At 63.0% G+C, this 19,652-nt stretch overlaps 1 protein-coding gene across 3 annotated transcripts in view; it reads right to left on the minus strand.

Moving 5' to 3' along the window:
* NOTCH1 (notch receptor 1) overlaps positions 1–19,584 on the minus strand; it is a 45,401-nt gene extending 25,817 nt beyond the window's left edge. The window contains exons 1-3 of one of the 3 annotated variants that reach the window (XM_037007702.2): positions 19,272–19,584; positions 17,559–17,640; positions 227–489 (exon numbers count right to left, since the gene is read on the minus strand). In XM_037007702.2, coding sequence (XP_036863597.2) covers positions 227–489; positions 17,559–17,640; positions 19,272–19,332 — 406 coding nt within the window. In that variant the 5' untranslated portion in view covers positions 19,333–19,584. Of the gene's footprint in view, positions 1–226; positions 490–16,982; positions 17,349–17,558; positions 17,641–19,271 lie in introns of those variants that run through there. The other 2 variants (XM_073221665.1, XM_073221667.1) reach the window with 2 other exon arrangements.
* Between the last annotated feature and the right edge of the window lie 68 nt (positions 19,585–19,652).

The raw sequence follows: 19,652 nt of genomic DNA on the forward strand, positions 1-19,652 counted from the left end.
TTGTCTCACAGAGGCAGGGAAGGATGGGGGTCCTGGGTCTCTAGGGTGGGAGCTGGGAGCTGCTTCTGATCACAGACCCCAACAGCCTGGGAAAGCCTGTACCCCCTCCCAGCCACAGACAGGGTCCTGGCATCTCTGAAGCACATTGTGTTCGGTGGGGCCAGTGGAAGGCCAAGCCCGGCCCACCCCTCCCGAGGGCAGCCCCTGCTGCCAGGTGCACCCTCACCTGACCAGCCCGGGGGACAGCGGCACTTGTACTCGCTGAGTGTGAGCAGGTCACAGGTGCCACCGTGGCGGCAGGGGTTGGCGAGGCAGGCGTTGTCTTGGGGCGTCAGGCAGAGGGGCCCGGAGAAGCCCAGGCGGCAGCTGCAGGTATAGTCCGCCACGCCACCGCGGTCCACTGCGTGGCATGTCCCGGCGTTCTTGCAGGGGGCACTGAGGCAGGGGTTGGGTGCCTGGCACCACTGGCCCACAAAGGCATCGCTGCAGCTGTGACAGACACACCAGAGCTCAGCCCCGCCGGACCCTCCACCAGCCGTCCTGGCACGCGGCAGGCAGCTGCCAGCGGGGAGCCCCCCATAGCGGGGGGGCCCGACCCAGGCAGCGAGCACAGCTGGGAGTGCCGCACTCCAGGAGGCGGCTGCACAGCAGGATGGGGCCAAATGCCAGGTGAATTTTACATTATGTGAATCTCACCTCAATAAAAAACACAATCACATTAATTGGGGAACAAGCTAGAGATGAGAATGTTCGGCAGGACGGGGCTTGGGTTTCAAAGTCCATGTAGCCACTGGGAAGGGGCCCCGCAGACCAGTCGGCCGTTCTCAGGGGAGGGGGCTGTGCTCTGTAGGACCTTTGGGTTTGTCTGTTTTCCTCTCTGGCTCCTCTGTAATGAATATGCCTCATTTGGGTAATAAAAGCGATCCTGGCTTTTTCTTTCTCAGCACCAGTGTGACAGCAAAAGTGGGAAGTCTGCACACACCACATGGATCGGATTCCCTTTTCTTTCTAACGTGGAAGGGACTCTGCTGTGGGTCTTACATGATGGGGGTGGTGCTGGGACACAAGTTGGCACCCCATCCTCACCTCACTAGCACCCAGACCCAGCCTCCTCTTTCGGGATCAAGTCTTCAGCAGATGTCCAGGCAACCTCAGCTGGGGGCAGAGGCACCGATTCTGCAGCTGGAGAAATCAGGGTGCCTGAGACGCATCCTTCCCCGGCCTCTGGGAGTCAGCCTGGGGGCACCCTCCCCCAGAACACACTCAACAAGAACAGGTGAGCTGAGGGGGTGGGTCCTGGTCTCACTGGTTCCCTGCTACCTCCGCCCCAGGGCCCCCCTCCTAGAGCCTGGGCCATAACTGTCCACCGAGGTCACCTGGAGGCCTTGCCCTCTCGGGAAAAGCTCGGTGAAGGCTCTGGGACCAGCCAGCCGTTACTCTTCCCAGCAGCAAAGCCTCTGAGGCAGAACGTGCCCCTGGCTGGGCCCCTGGCCTGCAGCCACCTGCGAGGACAGCCCAAGACCACTCCGGGGGCACTGGTGGAAAGCCTTGGGCGCCCTGGATGAAGTGGGGCTTTCCCCAGCACGGAGCCATCACACCTTCCAGAGCGCACTAAGACGGGGCCCTCCCTCGGCGCTGGCAGCCTTCAGGAAGGACCCTTTACCCTGACAGGTGCCAGCCTGCCAGTCCTGCCTCCCCAGGAACTAAAAATCAAACCTGCATGGGCAGGGGGCCCCAGCAGAGGCCCTACCCCAGGGGGCACAGCGGCAGTTTGGAGGGCCAGGGTCTGCGTGTTTCTCAGCAGCTGGGCTGCCCTCCTGCCCCTTTGGCTGAGATGCATCTGTTTCCCTGAAGGCTTTTATCTTTGGCTGCAGCTTGGGGAAGGCGCAGCGGGAGGACACAAAATGGCCACCCCAGCCCACCATCTGTTGCCAGAAGCCAAAAGTCCCAAACCAACTGACTTAAAGAAAACAAGTCGCCCTCGGGGAGGGGCCCCGGGGAGGTAACTCAGGCCTGAGCCACGGCTCCCACCCAGCCTGCCTGGGGACAGGAGAGCAGGGAGGGGGGGCTGCCCCACCCTAGCATGGCTGGCTGTTCTGGCACCGTGGGGTCCAGCAGGGCCACCCTCCGGGAGTCTGGAGAAGGTGGCGCGTGGATCCAGTTACAGGCCGCCTGGTCCCCGCCGGAGTGGCACTGGAGACCCAGAGCAGTGGGGGAGGGGGTGTGCACGACAGAGGCAGCACCTCCCCCAGCCCATCAATGCCCTCCATTGTCAGGCAGGCGCTGGCCACCGCTCCCACTGGAGAAAAGGCTCTTTTCTTTCCCAGCCGCTGATGGAGGGGGCTGGACAGGAGGCGGGCGCTGCACAGAGGTACTTGGCCATCCAAGCCGGCGGGAGCTCGCCCTGTCCACACCTCCCTCTCTGCACCCTGCCAGATTCAACGGGAGGGAGGGTATCATTGGCTAGGCCTCCATCACTGACCCCAGGGGGACAACCCGGGCCCCCTGCCAGCAGAGCAATCCCCCACTTGACCCCAATTTGTCAGAACATGGGTGTCTCCAAATGGATCAGAAGTCTTTGGGAATGCACACCCTGAACCCTCCAGCCACGAGGCAGTGGGCCTGGAAATAGCCCCCTCTCTCCTGCTGGCCCCCATCCTAAATGGGCATCTCGACGTAGAGAACTGTGGGAGAATCCACTGGCACAGGGCACGTATGGCCAATGCAGCCAGAGAGGAAAAATTCCCCCTAATAAATGCAGCGTCGGCTGCACAGACAAAGGGTGGCTGGGGAGCAGGTGCGCCTGTGGTTGGGCGGCAAACGGCAGCTGCTCCCGGCCGGCCAGGCGCAGAGGGCTGCCAACACGGGCGGGTGGGGCAGGAGCCAGGGGGGCTCCTTCATGGGGGACCGTGGCGGCTGAGAGGGCCCATTGTCTTCCTACTCCCGCCCAGGCCTGGCGGGCAGCGTCGTGACGGCACGCTGCCCAACCCAGAGTACCTCTGCCAGCAGCAGCCCAGCCACCGGACACGCAGCACCACAAGGAGGGGCAGCCCCACAAGGTGGGACAGAGAGGCAGGTGCTTCATGGGGAAGCCAGGGTGCAAGGTGCAAGCAGGGCCTGGCGGGGAGGGAAGAAATCACAGAGCCAGGCGGGCGGAGTCTGGGCCTAAGGGTGGGCAGGGCACCTTTGGGCCAATCCCATAGGCCACCCCCCGCCCCTCACCACCGCCCAATTCCTGGGCTCCCACTCCAGCTCTGGACAGCTTCCAGCCTGTGCCACCTCTCTCTCCTCTACACCTGTCTGCACCTCTCGTCCACCCTGGCCAAAGTTCTAGAGCTTCCGGGGACAGACACCTGTTGCCCCCTTTGCGCAAGGGGCCGGAACTTCCCTGAGGTGGGGAGGGGCTGGAGGCCCACGTTTGGACACAGCCAGGGCCACCAGTGCTGGCGGCCAAGCCAGCCATGGTCATTCTGTCCTTGACACCTGTCCTTGGGGAGGGACAGTTGCCTCCCCAACACCTGCCTCTCTACCAAGGGACTTCCCAGAGCAGGCCCAGGCCTGGGTCTCAGTGAACTGGACACCTCCTGCTGGTCCAATGCCCACTCCTGTTGGGGGTTGTGGGGCAGTGAGGGGAACTCCAGATGGGAGGCATGGGCCCCCTACAGGCTGGACGCGAACCACCCATCTACCACACTGCTGGGCCCTGATGCCCACAATGCCTCCTGTCCTGAAGGTCATTCCAGCACCCGCCCCTCACCTCCTCTCCCCCTCACACGCTGCCGGTGACCTGTCCTGGCCTGCAGCAGGTGAGTGGCAGGCGGGGCTGGAGCTCCAGGAGGTGGCTTCAGGAAGATGCCCTGCCGCAGGAGCACCAAATGGCGCCTGTGCTGCCGCCCGGGGCGCTGTTCCGCTCAGCTCCCGCCACACTGTTCCCACTGTGTGCTGGCCGCCCCCCCTCCCGCCGGCAGCTCCATAGAAATGCAACTCCAGAAAGCCTCCAGAGGCAGATGTCGCTGTGACCTTTCACCCGGGACTAATTCTAAATTGTGCTGTTTTCCTTTCTAAGCTAAGCAGCCATCTGCCACCCCCAGGGGACAGATGACAGCCAGCCCATCCCCCCCAACTGCCCCAAACGTGTAAAGAGAAGGCGGGACCGTGAGGAGTGAACTGCTCAGCTCTGCCCTTGAGGAGCAGAGAGGCCACCCTGCTCTGCCACTGGCCACAGCATGGCGCAGAGCCTGGCCTGCCTGGGCCTCAGTTTCCTGTGAGTGCGGTGGGAGGTCAGGGCACTGGGTGTGCTCAGAAGCCCTCATGCATGTCCAAGTTATCACCCAGTAATGTGACCACCTGGCCAGAAGGGACATCGCTGTAGCCAATACAGGATTTGATTCAAGCACGATTTACCACCATGTACCTGGGAAGGTACTTACTGCACCAGGGGAGAGACATCTGCTTAAGGAAAGCTGGGATCACAAGGCCTCCCCAGCCATCTCAGGACATGCAGGGCTTCCCCTGGGGACCAGGACTTGCAGTCGAAGAGCTTGTGCACACAGCACCCTGGCAGAACACTGTCTGCAGGACTAGAGGTCTGAACCCCCAAGGAGTGAGGGTGCCGCACCTCCCAAAGCAGTAGGGGATGGCCTTGGGTGTCCCTGCCCCGGCACACACCACTGTGTGGCCGGCATCCAGGGCACTGTGGGGAAGCAGCTACCTGGCTGCAATTAGCGGCGTGTCCTTATCTAGCCCCACGGGTGGAAGGGCCTCCAGGCATAGTGAGGGAGGTAGGCCTCCCGCCTCAGTGCCCACTCCGGGCTGCCTTCTCACCCCTGCCAAGTCCAGAGGCCCCCAGCGGCAGAATGGGTCCTCATGAGCAGTAAAGGGGGGTTATCCCCACCGCAAACACCCGCCCTCAGGCTGCGTGCCTGCGCAAGGCCTGGGGGTCCAGCCTGCCACAGGTGGGGCCTCCCGCCCCGTTCGCCCCTGTGCTCGGCCCACCCTGGCTTTGGCTTTGGCTCGGCCTGCTGGGGGCGCCTGCCCTGAGGTCCCCTCCCCACAGCACTGCCTTGCTTTCACTAGCTTTCTGCCCAGAAAGGCAGTCCAGGGTCCTTGGGCTCCTGCTCTGTGTTAACCAGCTCGTCACTGGGGACCACTGGGGATGCAGGACAGGGAGTGTGGGCACCTCGGGTGGCCTGCCCTCCCCCAGAGCCTGTCCTGCAGCGCTGAGCAAAAAGCCACCATAGCTGCTGCCTTCTGACCAATCCATTGACACCAGGCACAAGACTGGAGGCTGCTGCCGGGAGGCAGGCCCACCCAGCAGCTTGGCGGGGAGGTTCTGAGGCCACTGGCCTGGGAAGAACAGAATCACCATGTCCCAGCTCAGGAGGATGGGGCCTCCTGCAGGTCGGCAGAGGAGGCTCCAGACCCCTGCAACAGGGGGAGCCTGAAGCCAGGACAGAGGGGCATCAGACCCCAAGTGTCCGGAGGCGGAGCCTCGGGTGTGGTGACTCCTGGAACCTCGGACCCTCTCTCGGACAGAGGGCAGTCCAGACCCCACCAAGCCTCAAAGGGCCACCACTTTCCAGGAGGCACCGGCTGCTAAGGGATGATATGCCCGTGGCAGGCTGAGAAAAGGTTTGGAGACCTCTGCCGACGCCCACACTGCCCTGCCTAGGGTCCTGGGGTCCTGTCCACAGGGAGTAGCAGGACAGCTCGGCTTCAGGAAACAAGGGCCCCGGGAGACTGAGGACCAGGCAGCAAGTGAAGGGGTGCCAGGCACCTCCTGAGGGCCTGCTGCCCTCACCCCAAGGCGCCCAGGACGAAGCTGCAGATGAAAAGGCCCCAGGTTCCTTTCTGATGCGAGGGGCCTCTGCGCAGACCCTGAGGGACAGGCCGGGCCCCTGCTGACTGCTGCGCTGCAAGAGTCACGGCTCCTAGCCCGCTCCTAGCCCGCGCACCGCTCTGCTGCCGGTCCCGGCCCCACCTGCACAGCACGGAGGCGGGGTCTGCACCGCGGGACTGCCTCTCCACCCCCACCTGCCCCAGGAAGTGACTGTGCAGGGACCGGTGGCACCTGGCTGGGCTGTGGTCCCCCTGCAGCCTTTGCGACCGTTGTTGGGCTGGGGCAGCTCAGAGCCACGAGGACCCAGCCCTGTTCCCAGGGCCTCAGGAAGGAGGAGAGGGCCAGCCGGGGCTGTGGGGGGCCTGGGCACCTAGATAAGGGGCCGGCCAAGTCTGATGCCAACAGAACCGAAGCCCAAAAGCCAGTGGTTCCTCAGCCAGAGTGGCAGGGGTGCAGGAGGAAACCCGGCAGGGGCTGGGTAGGGGCAACCTGCCCACTGGCCTCAGGGCCTGGGCTTTCCGGCCCAGACAGCTGCTCACTGCACCCCAGCTTTCTTAAGCCTTCTTCCCAGGTCTCATCTTTGGATGGTTTAAAATATGCTGGAAAGAGGAAGTGCAGGAAAAGCTCCGGCTTCCTTCCCTGGCTCCGGGGAAGCCCTTTGTGTGCAACCAGCCTGTCCTCCAGGAAGCCACCTTTCCCACCGCAGGGAAAACAATGGTCCCGCAGCTCATTGTCCCCCGGGGTTCAGAGCCGCCCCACCCTCCCTGTGGGAAGTGGCCTGCCCGACCTCGGAACAGCAGTGTGGAGGCCAAGCAGCTTCCCAGGTGGCCCAGCTGCGGCGGCAGACCAGCCCGGCCAGCGGGCAAAGGGTCCCCCGGGTCTCGGGAATGCAGCATGGCTGCCGGGCATGTGAGAAAGGCTTGCTTCCCCACACGGGTCCTCCAAAGGACAGAGCCCCAAGCTGGAGACAGGCCAGGTCCTCTCCTGGGACCCTCCCCAACACCTGCCACCCCACACGGCCCCTCAAGACCTGTGTGGACAAGCCTCTTGAGCTCACTGCCTTCACTGCCAGGGAGGCCAGGGACCCCACAACTGCCAGGCCTGCACCCCCCAGGATGCTCAAACACAATGAAGCGATCAATAGGCACACAAGGCCACGGGAGGGCTTAATCCAAAACTCGATTAATTAAGTCAGAAGTGCAAATCCAAGCCAAAGCCGGAGACGTTCCTGGCAACTTCCCACCTCCGCTCGCAGCAGCGGACGCTACGGTGGGCAAAGGGGGGCCGCCCACATGCACTCCTGTCCTCCTCCTGCCGACTACCGTGGACACTCACGGGCAGCCCGGGCTCTGGGCTGAGAACACGGGGGACAACTGGAACGCACTCACACATGCCTCCCCGAACCCCTCCTGGGACCTGTAAGCGGACCCCTCCGACTTCATCCCCCCGGACTGCCCACAAGCCCTGCAGGTACACAGGGGCCCACGGTGCTGCCTGGGTTTGAATATAGCTCTTAACCTCTCCTGCAGGGATGGTGGCCAGACACTGGCCACCCAAGGGCAGTCCGAGCAGGGCTGCCCTCAGAGGCAGCTAAGGGGCCAGCAGAGGCCACAGGGGTAGAAGAGGGAGGATGTATACCTCCTGCACCCCGGCTGCACCACCCAGGGGGGCATGTAGGTCTCATCTGACCACCTGATCTCCCCAGAACCTCCTAGCCAAGCAGGGCCAGAGCAGACAGTGCATTTATACCCCCAAAAAGCTCAGCTAGGATGCAAAGCCAGGTGGGGGGTGGGCAGGAGGTTCTGGGGAGAGGCCTGGGAATCGGGGAGCCTCGCCGCTGACAGGTGGGGCCTCAGCTTCTCTGCACCCCTCTTGTCCAGCAGGAGGGTCACATAAGCACTGGAACCTGTCACCACCCTCACTGCAGTGCGTGAGTGGCCTTCCTGCCCATCTGCTGGCACTGGGGATGAGGGGACAGAGCCCACACTGGGTCAGCTGCTGGGCAGGCCAAAGAGGGCCAGACCAGGCCACATTCTTCCAGTGGTCCTAGGGCCCCCCCTCCCCACAGCTTTGGCTGTGGGCAGCAGAGGCCCTGGCAGGTCTGGCTGGGGGCTGCTGCAGCCACAGCACAGGATGTAGGCTTCAGTGTGTTCCTTGGGGTCACCCCCACCTGCAACGGTCACCAGCTGTTTTCTCTCTAGCCTGCTCTCCCAGCTCTCACCAGCCAAGTGCTCCACCCCCAACCCCCAGCAGACCACCGAGCACCCACACCATACCCCCCAGCTTGCACACAGAGCCCCCTTCCCACCCCCTGGCTTGCATACAAGCCAGCTGTGCGCCTGGGCATCCACCAGTAGCCCCACTCTGGGCCCAGCACAGCCACCAAGGCGCCTCGGGACACAGCAGACACCAGAAGACAGAATCTAGCCATCTGCACCCAGGCCTGCATGGGCCAATGAGGGAGGGGCCTGCACGGTCACACCCCGGGGACACCCAGACGTCCTGGGCACTGGCATGGACTAGGGCCTCTGGGGGTTCTTCCTTGCAGTGAAAGTGGGAGGTTTCTGGTCTGGGCCTGACCCTCTGCCCTAGCATGACCTCACCCAATTCTGGGGATGAGCCGGTTTCTGGGGAAGCCCTTAGACCAGCCTCCAGTGCTGAGTAAACTAATCTGGCACGTTCCCACTGGGGGAAATGGGAGTGTGGCCCCTGGACCAATCTGTGTTATTTATAGCCACCTGTGAATCTACAATGACCTTAAAAGAAGACACTGATTTAAAAATAATAGATGGGCAGTAAGGACGGGACCTTGACCATCAGGAACCCACTTGGGGAGGCAGGAGCTCAGAGAGCTGGCTGAGGTGGCAGCACCAGGTCACAGAGCCTACATGGTGGAAGGAAGCGCATACCAAGCCCAGGGCCTGTGCATCATGCTGGCCTGGCTGGCAGGAGCAGTGCGCTGGGACGGGGAAAGCCCGCTGCAGGGCAACTGGCAAGGACAGCATCTCCCTGTGGGCTGGAAGCCAGGCTTCCTGGAACCTGGAGCCGCCCACCGCCCTCCTGTCTCCCCAACGGCTGTCCGGAGCCCAGGGCGCAGCACATGCGCTGAACACCTCCGTGCTGTGCTGGATGGGGCCTGGGACCGCTGGAGAAGGGCATCGCCACCATCTGGGCCCTGCCATGCCTGGACGCTGGAACCCACAGCCCTGCCTGGCCTCCACCGTCTGACTCTCAATCAGAGGCCACCCTCATTCTGACCACTGGAGGGGAAGTGGGGGGGGGGCACCCTAAGGGGCCAGAATCAGCCTTGCTGAAGAGTAAGACAAATACTTGTGTTGACCCGGAAGACTGAGATAGCGGTCATCTCGCCTTGCCCTTAGGGAAGGAAGGAGGGGAGACCGAGGCCCTGGGGATGGGTGTGCAGTACAGGGGGCCCACCTGTCCCCGCCATCCCCATGGGGCCTGAGCACCCTCCCCACCACCTCAGCTCAGCACCTCTCTTACTGAAAAGCTGTCAGGGAAAAATACACACACTCAAAACTCTGGCTTCTCCCCTGAAAACTCTCATTTCCAGTAACTACGTAGTTTCCACTCATCAGCAACCAAAACTGAGAGGAAATGGTGGGAGGCAGGTCCCCAAGCTCTGCAACCCAGTCCCCAGGCATGGGCAGATCTTTCCAGAGGTTGCTGGCCACAGCTCCTGCCACCCACCTGCTCTCACATGCACCCAGCCCACAGCCCGGCCCCGGCCCGCGAAGGCGTGGGCGGGCAGGCTGAGGTCCAGGCCTGGGCTGCCACCTCCTGGCAGCTGCCTGTCTGATGCGTAACTGGGTACATAGCACCTCTCCAGGGCCTGACCCGCTGAGTGGGCTCAGTAACTGTGCACCCGTCCGGCAGAGGGTCCACAGAGGGTCTAGTTGGAGCCCCAGCCCCAGCCCCTTGGGCAGAGGCTGGGCCATGACTATGGGGTGAAGGCAGGAACCCTGGGGCCAAGCTGCTGTCTCAGGCCCCAAGGGGCCCCTGGAGAAGGGGCCAGCTGAGAGCCCTCCCCCCATCTGTCCCGGCCTAAGAACTCCTGGGGTGGGGTGGGGTGGGGTATCCCTGTCGCGCAGCAACCTCTCGAGCCCCCAGCACCCCCGCTGAATCCACGGCACGCATGCGCCTGCCTCCTGGAGGCGGTGGACTGGGCTGGGTGAGGCTGGCCTTTTGCATTACCTGTGGCTCAAGTTTGTTCAGCAAATCAATAGCGTCAACAGAGTGACAAGGGGACCATTTACCCAGCTGAAAGGAACAACCAATTCAAGCACCTCTGAGACACACGACTGACACCCAGCGCAGGGATGTGACTGGGACAGGCAGGGATGGCGTCCACTCACTAGAGCCGGGCCAGGGTGCACCAAAGCCCAGACTTGGGGCAGCAGAGTCACAATGCAGCCCCTTCTTTGGTGCAAATCTCAGTGACAAACCTAGGATTAGGGCTGACCTGCCACTGGGGAGGGCAGTTCCTGTCTGGGGCCTGCCTGTCCCTGAGGGACCCTGTGCCGGCACAGCAGGTAAGCAGGCAGGTGTCCTGTGGTTGGCAGACCCCACCTTGGAGAGTGAGCTCTCTGGGTGGAAGGTCCAGAGCAGCATTTAGGCCTGGCTCAGTCCTGAAATGCCCCGGCACTTGCTGCATGAGGGTGCCCAGACTGAGACCCACCAGGACCTGGCAGGTGTGTCCTCAGGGACTTTGCGGTGTGGACATCAGAAGCCAGGCCTCCCCAGACCCCCCACCTCCCTTGGGCAATCCTTCCAAGATGCTGTGAGCCCCACAGGTCTGCCTCCACTACTCAGGTGGACGGAGGCCCCAGGCCAGACCTCCAGAGACAGCCCCCAGCTCCCAGCCCCAGCCCAGGAGAGTCCAAGTCCCACAGGGAAGGGCAGGTTGTCTGGTGGGAGAGGCCTCACCCCTTGGGCTGTGCCCACAAACCCACCTGGTGGGCAAAGATGCAGCCTTGCCTCAGAAAGGGAGCAGGGAGAGGGCCCTGCTTGACCTAATCCATGCTGATGGCTCCTGGCTGATGTCCCGATAGCTGCCCCTGAGCATGGGCGAAGGTGAAGGCCAGCCACAGCAGGAAAGGACCTCTCAGCACTGGGAGGGGGCTTCTGTTCCCAGAATTCCACAGGTCTCAGAGACGCAGAGAAAGCAACCCCCACCACCAGGGCTGGGCAAGTGCCAGACGCAGGCACTCACTTCTGCCTGACCAGGAGGGCACACTCTGCGCCCTGTAGGGGACATGGGGCCTCCCTGAGCCCCAGGGGCAACCTGGAGGGACGCCGTCTGTGTCTAAGAGCCAGGGGCCAGCCTCTTGCACAGGGCTGAGTGCCCCCTGCCAGGGGCACGCCCAGTAACTCCAAGACCCTGAGGGCCCAGGAAAAGATGTTCTCCCACCCCAGAGGAAGACGAGGGAGCAGGCAGATGGTAGTGGGGGTGCCCAAGGGGTCCTGGCCTTGCTCCCCCCACACACCCAAAGTCTTACCTCCCACAGCTGCCCCCAGCCCTCACCGTACCCTCTGCCTGGGGCTGCGCTGCTGAGCCACCAACCTGTCTGCTTCTCCACGGACGTGCTCCGAGGCCGCAGCGGGCCTGGTGCACCCAGCTGGGGTGCTCCCACAGCACCTAGACTTGCATGCAGTGGCGATGGTGGCAACCGCCCTTCTCTCACGTCCTGAACCAGCTGCCCTGTAGCCTGGCTCTGAAACACCACACCTGCTCTCTTGCACAGGTGGGGCCTGCACCTGCCGTGCCCGCTCTCAGCCCCTGCACCTACCGAGTGCTCAGTAAGAGCTCCCCCTGGTCCCGCCTGCAGCCCTGCTGTGCCAGGTGTGGGGTGCTTGGCTCTGTAGCCCTGCTTGCTCCTCCTTGGGCCCTGGGAAAGAGCTGCTACACAGGGCGGCAGTGGAGGCTGCACATGGACATGGAGAACTGAGCAGCCTACAGCCACAGGCATGCCTGGCCATCCTAACCAATTCACCCAGGACACAGAAGGCTCCACTCAAGGAGGCTCCCTGGCTGCCAGGTGGGCAGCCACACAAGCCCAGAAATGAGTGCCAAGTCTTCCTGGAAGCCTTCCAGCTGTCTGCCACCCCCAGCACCCACTTCCTCTGGACTTGTGTCCAAGACTGTACAAGGACAAGGATGTACGGCGTCTGCCTTGGCCCAACCCTGACGGCCTCAGCGCTGAGGAGCAGAGCCTCATGCACCACCACGTGGGAAGAGCTCGGGCATGCGCCCAGTCCGAGAGGCCAGACACGAACACATGTCATAGGATTCCATGTGTGTGAAGTGTCCATCATGGGTAAAGCCATAGACAGAAAGTGGATCAGGCTTCGTGGGGAGGCAGAGTGCCTGCCTAATGGACCCTGGGTTCTGTTTGGGGCAAAGAACCAGCTCTGGAGCCGGATGGCAGCAACGGCTGCCTTACCTTGCGAGTGTGCGGAACGCCATGAATTGTACACTTCGTGTGGCTGAGATGGCAAAATTGATGATATGTCGTTTATCACTGAAGTACCCACATAGGTACATCCATTCCCTTGAAAATCCAGTTAATTCCTTTGTGCTTTCAGAGAGCACAGCAGGGTGGGGTGAGGCCTCTAGGAGGAGAAGCTGCCCAGTGCCCTCCCCTGCCTGCCTGTCCTTCGCCATGGTGCCTGGCAGCCACAGCCCCCTCCCCAGCAGGTGCGTCCCAGTGAGAACACCACAGCCCAGAGCTGGCCCCACACTGGCAAAACCTGCCGGGCAGCATGGCTGGGCCCGACTCCCGGGCACCTCCACCCTCCTCCCACTGCTGCCCACTGCCACCAAACGGCATTTGCAGGCCCATCCAGGATGGGTCCTGCCAGGGTGCAGCTGGAAGTCACCTCCAGGGACCCCCTGGACCCAAGTTCACATACAGAAGAGGAAGCTGAGGCCCAGGAAAGAGACGTGTACATGAGGGGCACAGCCGACCCCAGCCGGTCCAGCTCTGCGTCCTCCAGGCCGTCTCCGGTGGGGCACGGGGTGGGGCTCCCACCCCCGCCCGACACAGCTAAGCTCCAGCCCCGCCAGAACCTTCAGGACCTTCAGACACATCCTGATCCAGTCATGATGCCCGGAAGCCAACCGCTCATTAAAGCCTCTGGGGAGGCTCTGGAAAGTTCTGGACGGGCCTGCACACGAAGGTGAAAGCTGACGTAAGCTGGCCTCAGATCCCCACCAGGTCACCTGGCCTCTCCACTTCTCAGCCTGTTTTTCCCGCGTGTAAAATAGTGATTTAAAAAAAAAAGCAGAGTTGTCACCACCTGGAGGGGGTGTGAGCCACGGGTTTTGTGATGGATAAAAACAGCTGTCTGTGCCCAGGGTTATTATCGTTGCATTATTGGGGAAAGCACTCCAGATGTGCCATCAGCCCTGCAAAGCCACTTCCATTCACTATTTATAGATGAGACACGACACCGGAAAGGTGCTCTCCCCGCCCCAGGAGGGCGCCACCCCTAGGCCCCGCCTGGCACTGCCCAGTGGGACCTGTCTGCCCGTGACAGCCACTGCCGCCTGTCACAGGCGCGGTGACCGTGGAAGGGAGGCAGTCCTGCTCCTGTGGGACCTTCAGGCTGTGCCCTGGCACTTGGGGAGAGGGCACGGCCACCCTACGGGCCCCTCCCCTGCCACTCCAGCCTCTGGGGGTCCCAGCACACAGTCTGCCCTCCCCTCCCCCTGCCAAGAGTTGCTCCTCAGTCAACTGTTTGCCCTGCTCCACCCTCTTCCTGCTCAGGGCACCGTTTTCTTTCTTTCTCTTTTTAAAAAGTATTATTTTTTCAATGGAAAAAAAAATGTTGGCCACAGTTCAGAGGCAGGGCCTGGCTCAAGGAGGCATCTCTCCCCACGGTGGAGGTGAGGAGGTGAGACTCCAGTTGGTGCCGGGCTCTACCGTGTGTTTTTCTACTGGAGCTGAGGTGCTGCACAGAGGAAGCCCTGCAGCAGACCTTCCTCTCTCTCAGCCTAGCAGCGAGGGTGGGAATTAACCTGTCTGTCCCCCCCCCTCCCCGAGTCCACTCCACCCCACCCCCCAGCCTTGCCTTGCCCAAGACCCACAGGTGACTCAGTGGAAACATGCAGACGGCTAACAGATGCATAGTGCCCTGACCCTGCACAGCTGGGGTGCCGGCCGGCTCACTTCCGCCCAGCCTCTGAACTCCTCTCTAAAAAGGAAGTCCTAATCTGGGCGCTGCCTCCTGAAGAGAGCTGGGGCCAGTGCGGGGAGGACGGGCGGTGGTCAGGAGCACAGGCTTCGGACCAACAGGCAGGGCCGGGTGCTGCCGTGCTCCCACTTACTCCCCAGGTCCTGGTCCCGCAGGTCCGCAGGTCCGGGGCTTCCTGGCAGCCACAGCAGGCCCCGCCACCAGGCTCAGCTGCCCCACCCACGGTGCGCACCTCCACCTGCCTCGGCCTGTGCGTGCGTGGTTGCCTCCGTGCTGCGGGCAGGGCCTGTGTCTGCCCTGGCTCTGCCAGTGCCTAGAGCAGAACCCAGCACACAGCAGGCGCTCAAACGTGCCTTGCAAAGGAAGCCAAGAGGACTCCTGACTGGAGCCAGCATGGCGATAAGCCCCTCCCCCGGCCAGGCCCGCCAGGTAGCACTGCCTGGGTTTTCTGCATTAATTCATCAGCCAACTAAACATTCTTAGCAATTGAGGATCCTGAAACCAGCCCTGTCAGCTCAAAAGGGGAAGGCAGGAAGCAGACACTCACCCGGGGCCTAATGCACGCCACCACTCTTGCGCAATCCTTACGTACCACGGAGAGATCAATTGTGCAGAGCCCAGAACAGACCGGGAATCTGAGTTCAGGTGACCCAATGACCTGAGGTCATGAACTAGTGGGCAGCAGAACCAGGCCTCCAATACAGTGCGGTCCGGAACTAGAGCCTGCCGCACCAGCCAGCTCAACCTCCCTCCTGTGTGCTTATGCGGGGGGGCTCACCCCATTTCTGTGATCGCCTGGAAGATACCCCCGTGAAATTCTGACTTCTTGCAGGTGGGAAACTGTCTTAGTCACCCTGGGGCCTCAGCATTCAGCCCAGAACCAGGCAGCCCCTGTGAACCTTTCAGACTAAGATGGCACACGTACAGCGACAGACAAGTCCTCACAGACCTGCTACTTCTGCCAGTCAGGAGCCAAGAGGAAGGCAGCTTCGTCATCACCCCTCAGCACTGACGGGGCAACAAGGAGGCTGGAGTGGGCAGAGGCCTGCAAAGGCCACCTGCTGGACTGCCCTCGGGGTCACCAGCCTTCCACGGCAGCCCCCCCAGGGGTGCACGCAGCAGCTGTCCGTGGGCGGCACTCTGCCCACGGGGGCTCACAGCAGAGCGAGCCTTCGCTCCATGGCCTCTGGCGGCCCAGGCTCGGCTACTCCCTGGGAAGGCCTGCGCACCAGCAGGAGCAGTTCCTCCCACCCTCGGCTGGCGGCCACCTGACTAGCAGCTTCTGGGGAAGGCTCCTTCTCTTTGGGGTGGAAACAGATGATTCACCAGGTCCTAATGGGCCTCCCGGGGTGACGCTGTTGTTTCCCACGACCTGACCAGAGGAGAACCAGCGAACTGGCACAGAAACTCACAGGACCTCCCAAGGTCCCGGCTGGATGCTGTGGAGCTGGGGTTCACACACTGGTGGGGCTTGGGAAGCCCATACCCCAACACCTTTGAGAAAAGGGGGCAGCTTCCCCAGTGGGCCGGGAGAGCTAGGCCTCCCATTCTAACAGACTTCCTGGGGCCTCGGGAATGGTGGACACCTGCTGGAAGGCATGGACCCCAGGGCCCCACCCAGGGGCGGCCGCGGTGTTCCCAAACTGCCCTCTGAGTCTGGACAGGGCAGAGCTGGGCCTGGCTGGTGCCCCAATCCTGCTCAAGTCCCTTGCCTGCAACATGGTCCTGTCCAGAGGTGGGCCTCTGAGGACGGTGCTTCCGCTCCATCCTCCAAGTGGATCAGTGGGGTGGGCATAATGGGGTCTCTGTGTGGGCAAGCTCGGCTGAGTGCCAAGCCAGACCAAGGCCGGCTTCCCGCCAAGGAGGAGGGGATGCCAGGTCTGAGGAGACAAGGCCAGCACCCAAGCCCTGATTGGTGGCCAGGCTTGCGCTGGCAGGGCTCCAGGTCTGGGAGGTGGGCAGTTCTGCCCCTCCACAGCTTACCCTGAGGCCAAGGAGGGCGCTGCAGCATCCTGTCCCCCAAGGCACTGCCTATTTGGCCTAGGGCTTCAGCCCAGGGAAACCCCAGTGCACCCTGGGCCAGGCTGTCCCTACTCCCTGGTGGCACTGAGAAGAGACTGCTCCCACTTTCTCCAGCACAGCACCCCTCCTGCCTTCCCAAAGCCCACTGCAGAGGTGGGGGCTCTGCCCCCCACGGCTGACTGGCTAGGAAGGGGTTCACGCATTCTGGGAAGCCAGGCATGGTTAATCGCGGCAGTAATCCGCCTCCCCCAACAATAGCCGCTGCGCTTCCACTGAATCCCAGCTGTCAGCCTCTGAATGAAAGGAAACAAGATTTAGGGCATCAAGCGTCGGTGAGGCTTCTGCAGGAGAAAAAGGCCCCAAAAACGCAAAAAAAAAAAAAAAAAAGTAGCATGAATTCATTAGCGTCAGACAAAGACACAATGCGCTTTGTCCATTAAACTGCTCACAGACCTGCTTAATTGGCTTCAGTCTGGGGAGGGGGCAGGAGAGGAGGGGCTTCTTGCCCGCTGGCAGGGCAGGCAGTGAGGCTGAGCTGGGGGGTTGCCAAGGGAGTGGGCTCTCAGCAGTGGAATGAGGGCGCGCCGACCTGGGGAGCCCTCCTTCCTCCACAGCTACCAGGGCAAGGAGGGGCCCTTTCCCCAGCCACCAAGCCCCTTCTCATTATTCCCGTGAGGGATGAACTCAAGGTGAAGGGCGCTGAAGCAGAACCCTTCCCCTGAGGCTCTGTGGCACACAGGCAGGGAGCGATTCCTGGCCAGAATCAGGGCGATTTGCAGGCAGCCTCGCAGCACACACACCCATTTCACAGCTGACACCCGAGGCTGAGAGGGTAAAGGCCGACGGCCGGGGGCCTGGACCTGCAGGTGCCAGGGCAGACACCAAACGTCTGGCAGGTACTCACATTCTCAAAACCCGGGGATATGGTGGGCCATTGAGTTCCAACTTCTCTTCCCCAGCCTCACCTGAGGCCAGAGAGGAATGAGCCAGAGGCAGAGGCCCAGAAGGGTGGGTTTGCTTTGAAGCAGTCAATTCCCTGCTGAGAGGCGTCACCTGCCAGGTGCTCATTTGCCCAAGAGATGTACTTCCCAGGTGGAAGGGTGGTGGGTGCTGCGCCTCTTTATAAATGGTCCACAGCCTCCTGCCAGGTCAGCTGTTTCTCAGAGGCTTTAGGAAGAAATGGGGTACTGCAGATGCCCACCTGGCACCCCAGGAGCCTGACTGAGGTGGCCCACAGAGGTGCTCTGGAAACTCCAGCGGCCAGACCAGCTCCATACCAGCTCCACACGCAAGTTAATTGCTAGTGATTAAGTAATTGCCAGACTTTGTCCAATAAAAGTAGCACATGACCGTGCCCAGCCTCCTGGGCCATCTCCAGAAGACAATGGCCTAGTGTTCTGTCCCTGCAGCCCCTGCTGCAGAAGGCAGGGCTCTGCTCCCAACAAAGCCCCAGGTCCCCGCAGGGCGGGCGCGTACTCACACACAGGCCTCCGTGCCGTTTGGGGACACTTCACACTTCCCGCCATTCAAGCAGGTCTCACTGGGCTGGGAACATCGCAGGCCTGGGGAGGGTAAGAGGAGAGGTCAGCCTCCGCAGCACCAGGACCCTCAGCTCTGCGAAGGGACACCCCAAGGGGCATGGTCCACCCATCACCTCCCAGGCTCTGCTGAGTTGCAAGGCTTCTGGGGCCACCGGGTCCCAGGAAACCCCCTGCATTAACTACAAGAGGCTTCAACAACCTGCCCAGAGTTCTGTGGTCAGAAATGGGGAAGGGGGAGACAGGTTGGCTAGGTGGCAGGTGGACAGATCATGCTTAAAGGGGGAGGGGTGGCCTGAAATGCCACCTGGGCAACAGGTGAGCTGAGGAAAGCTGAGGTGACCCTGGGTCAGTCTCCCTAATTCTGCATCCCTAACCAGTCTTCTCTGGGGAGCCTGGCTGGACTGGGGGCCCTACCCAGCCACCACGATTGTCTTGCTGTTCAAACATGTTCTGCAAGGGGGTAGTGCTGGGGGGTGGCCACGCTCAGCTTCCCCGCTCGTGGGAAAATGCGACAGCTGCAGGGCCCGCTGCCCCGCCCGCCAACAAAGCGCCGGCCACAGAATCAGAGCGGCCCATTGTCGTGCCAGGGCTGGGGCACTGGGCCTGCACCCCAGGGCCTAGCCCCGCCTCCTCTGACACCCAATACCTACTCCCATGGCGGGCATCTTCAGCGGCGGCCCCTCACTGCACCCAAGGGAGGGGGTGAAGACGCCCCATTTGGATGGGATTCAACCCCATTCCCAAGGACGTATTAATTCAGCGCCTCCCCCCCCACCTTACCAGGGCCGTGAAAATTAAGGCCCAAAGGGGGCGGGGCTGCGTGATAGAACCCCACCTTCTGGAAATGGGGAGCTCATTCTCCCCTCCAACTTTTGGAGGAGGAGAGTATTTAATGAGCACTAGATTCCTCAGAGATCCCCCGCGACGTGAAGCGCGGAGGGGAATCAGCGTCCCCTCCCCCTCCCGCAACACTGGCGAACTTGAACTCCGCCAAGTGGAAGTCCCACCAGTCCCGGCTGAGTCCTGAGCACACCCGCTCCCCCCACCAGCCCCGCCACCCCGCCATTATCCGAGGCGGGACGGGGGCCGCGATCGGGCGTGGGGAGGGGACTCCGGCGGACCGGGCGCCAGCAGCCCCGGGACCCCGTCCTAGGCGGTAAGAGGCCGGGCCAGCCTCGCGCCCCGCAGCCGGCCGCGCCGCGCGGCTCCGGAAGGCGAACGCGGCGCTCCGGACCCCACACTCCGCGCCCCAACATCCGCTCCCGGCGCCGGCCAGAGGCGATGAAAAAAGACAAATGGCCCCCAAAGCAACAGGAAACCAAAACCGACTCGATTCAAATCGAAAAGTAGTAGGCAGCCCGCCCGCCCGCCCGCGCCGGCGGCGAGCCCCGAGCGCTCCGCGAAGGGCGAGCCCAGGGCTGGGCCTCCCGGCCCCCAGCGCCCCACGCCGGGTTTCGCCCGGCTCAGGCGCGGGCAGAGCGAGCCCACCCCGACGGGGCAGGCGACACGGGGGAGGGCCGGCCTTCCTCCCCAGCCCCGGGTCCCCCGGTGCCCGGTCCCCACCCTAGCCTTCCTCTCCCAGCCACCCGGGGCGCGCGCGGGGCGCCGCCAAAGTTTCCGCAGGGCGCGGGAAGTTGCGGGCTCGCGCCTACCTCGTGCGTCGAGCGCGGGCAACAGCGACAGGCAAAGCAGGGGCGCCAGGAGCGGCGGCATGCCTGCCCGCCGGCGGCCCGCTGCGCCTGGGGGCGGCTCCTGCGCCGGGCCGGGGAGCTCGGGCGCACACGCGCGCGCCGGACGGTCCCGCGGGCCGCAGCAGCCCGCGGCTGGCCTCTCCTCCCCGGCGGGCTGGCGGCGCTCGACTCCAGAGGCCTCCGGGCCGGGATCCCTCGGCGCCCCTCTCGTTCCTTCGCTGCGCTCGCGCCCGCGCCGCGCCCCGCGCCCCTGCGCTCCCTCCCGCGGCCGAGGCACGAGTGAGGCGCCGGGCCGCCCGCGCCCCGCCCCGGCCCCCGGCCCCGCCCCTCGGGCCCGCCCCC

This window comes from Manis javanica, chromosome 2 (assembly GCF_040802235.1).
Source record: "Manis javanica isolate MJ-LG chromosome 2, MJ_LKY, whole genome shotgun sequence".
Lineage (NCBI taxonomy): Eukaryota > Metazoa > Chordata > Mammalia > Pholidota > Manidae > Manis > Manis javanica.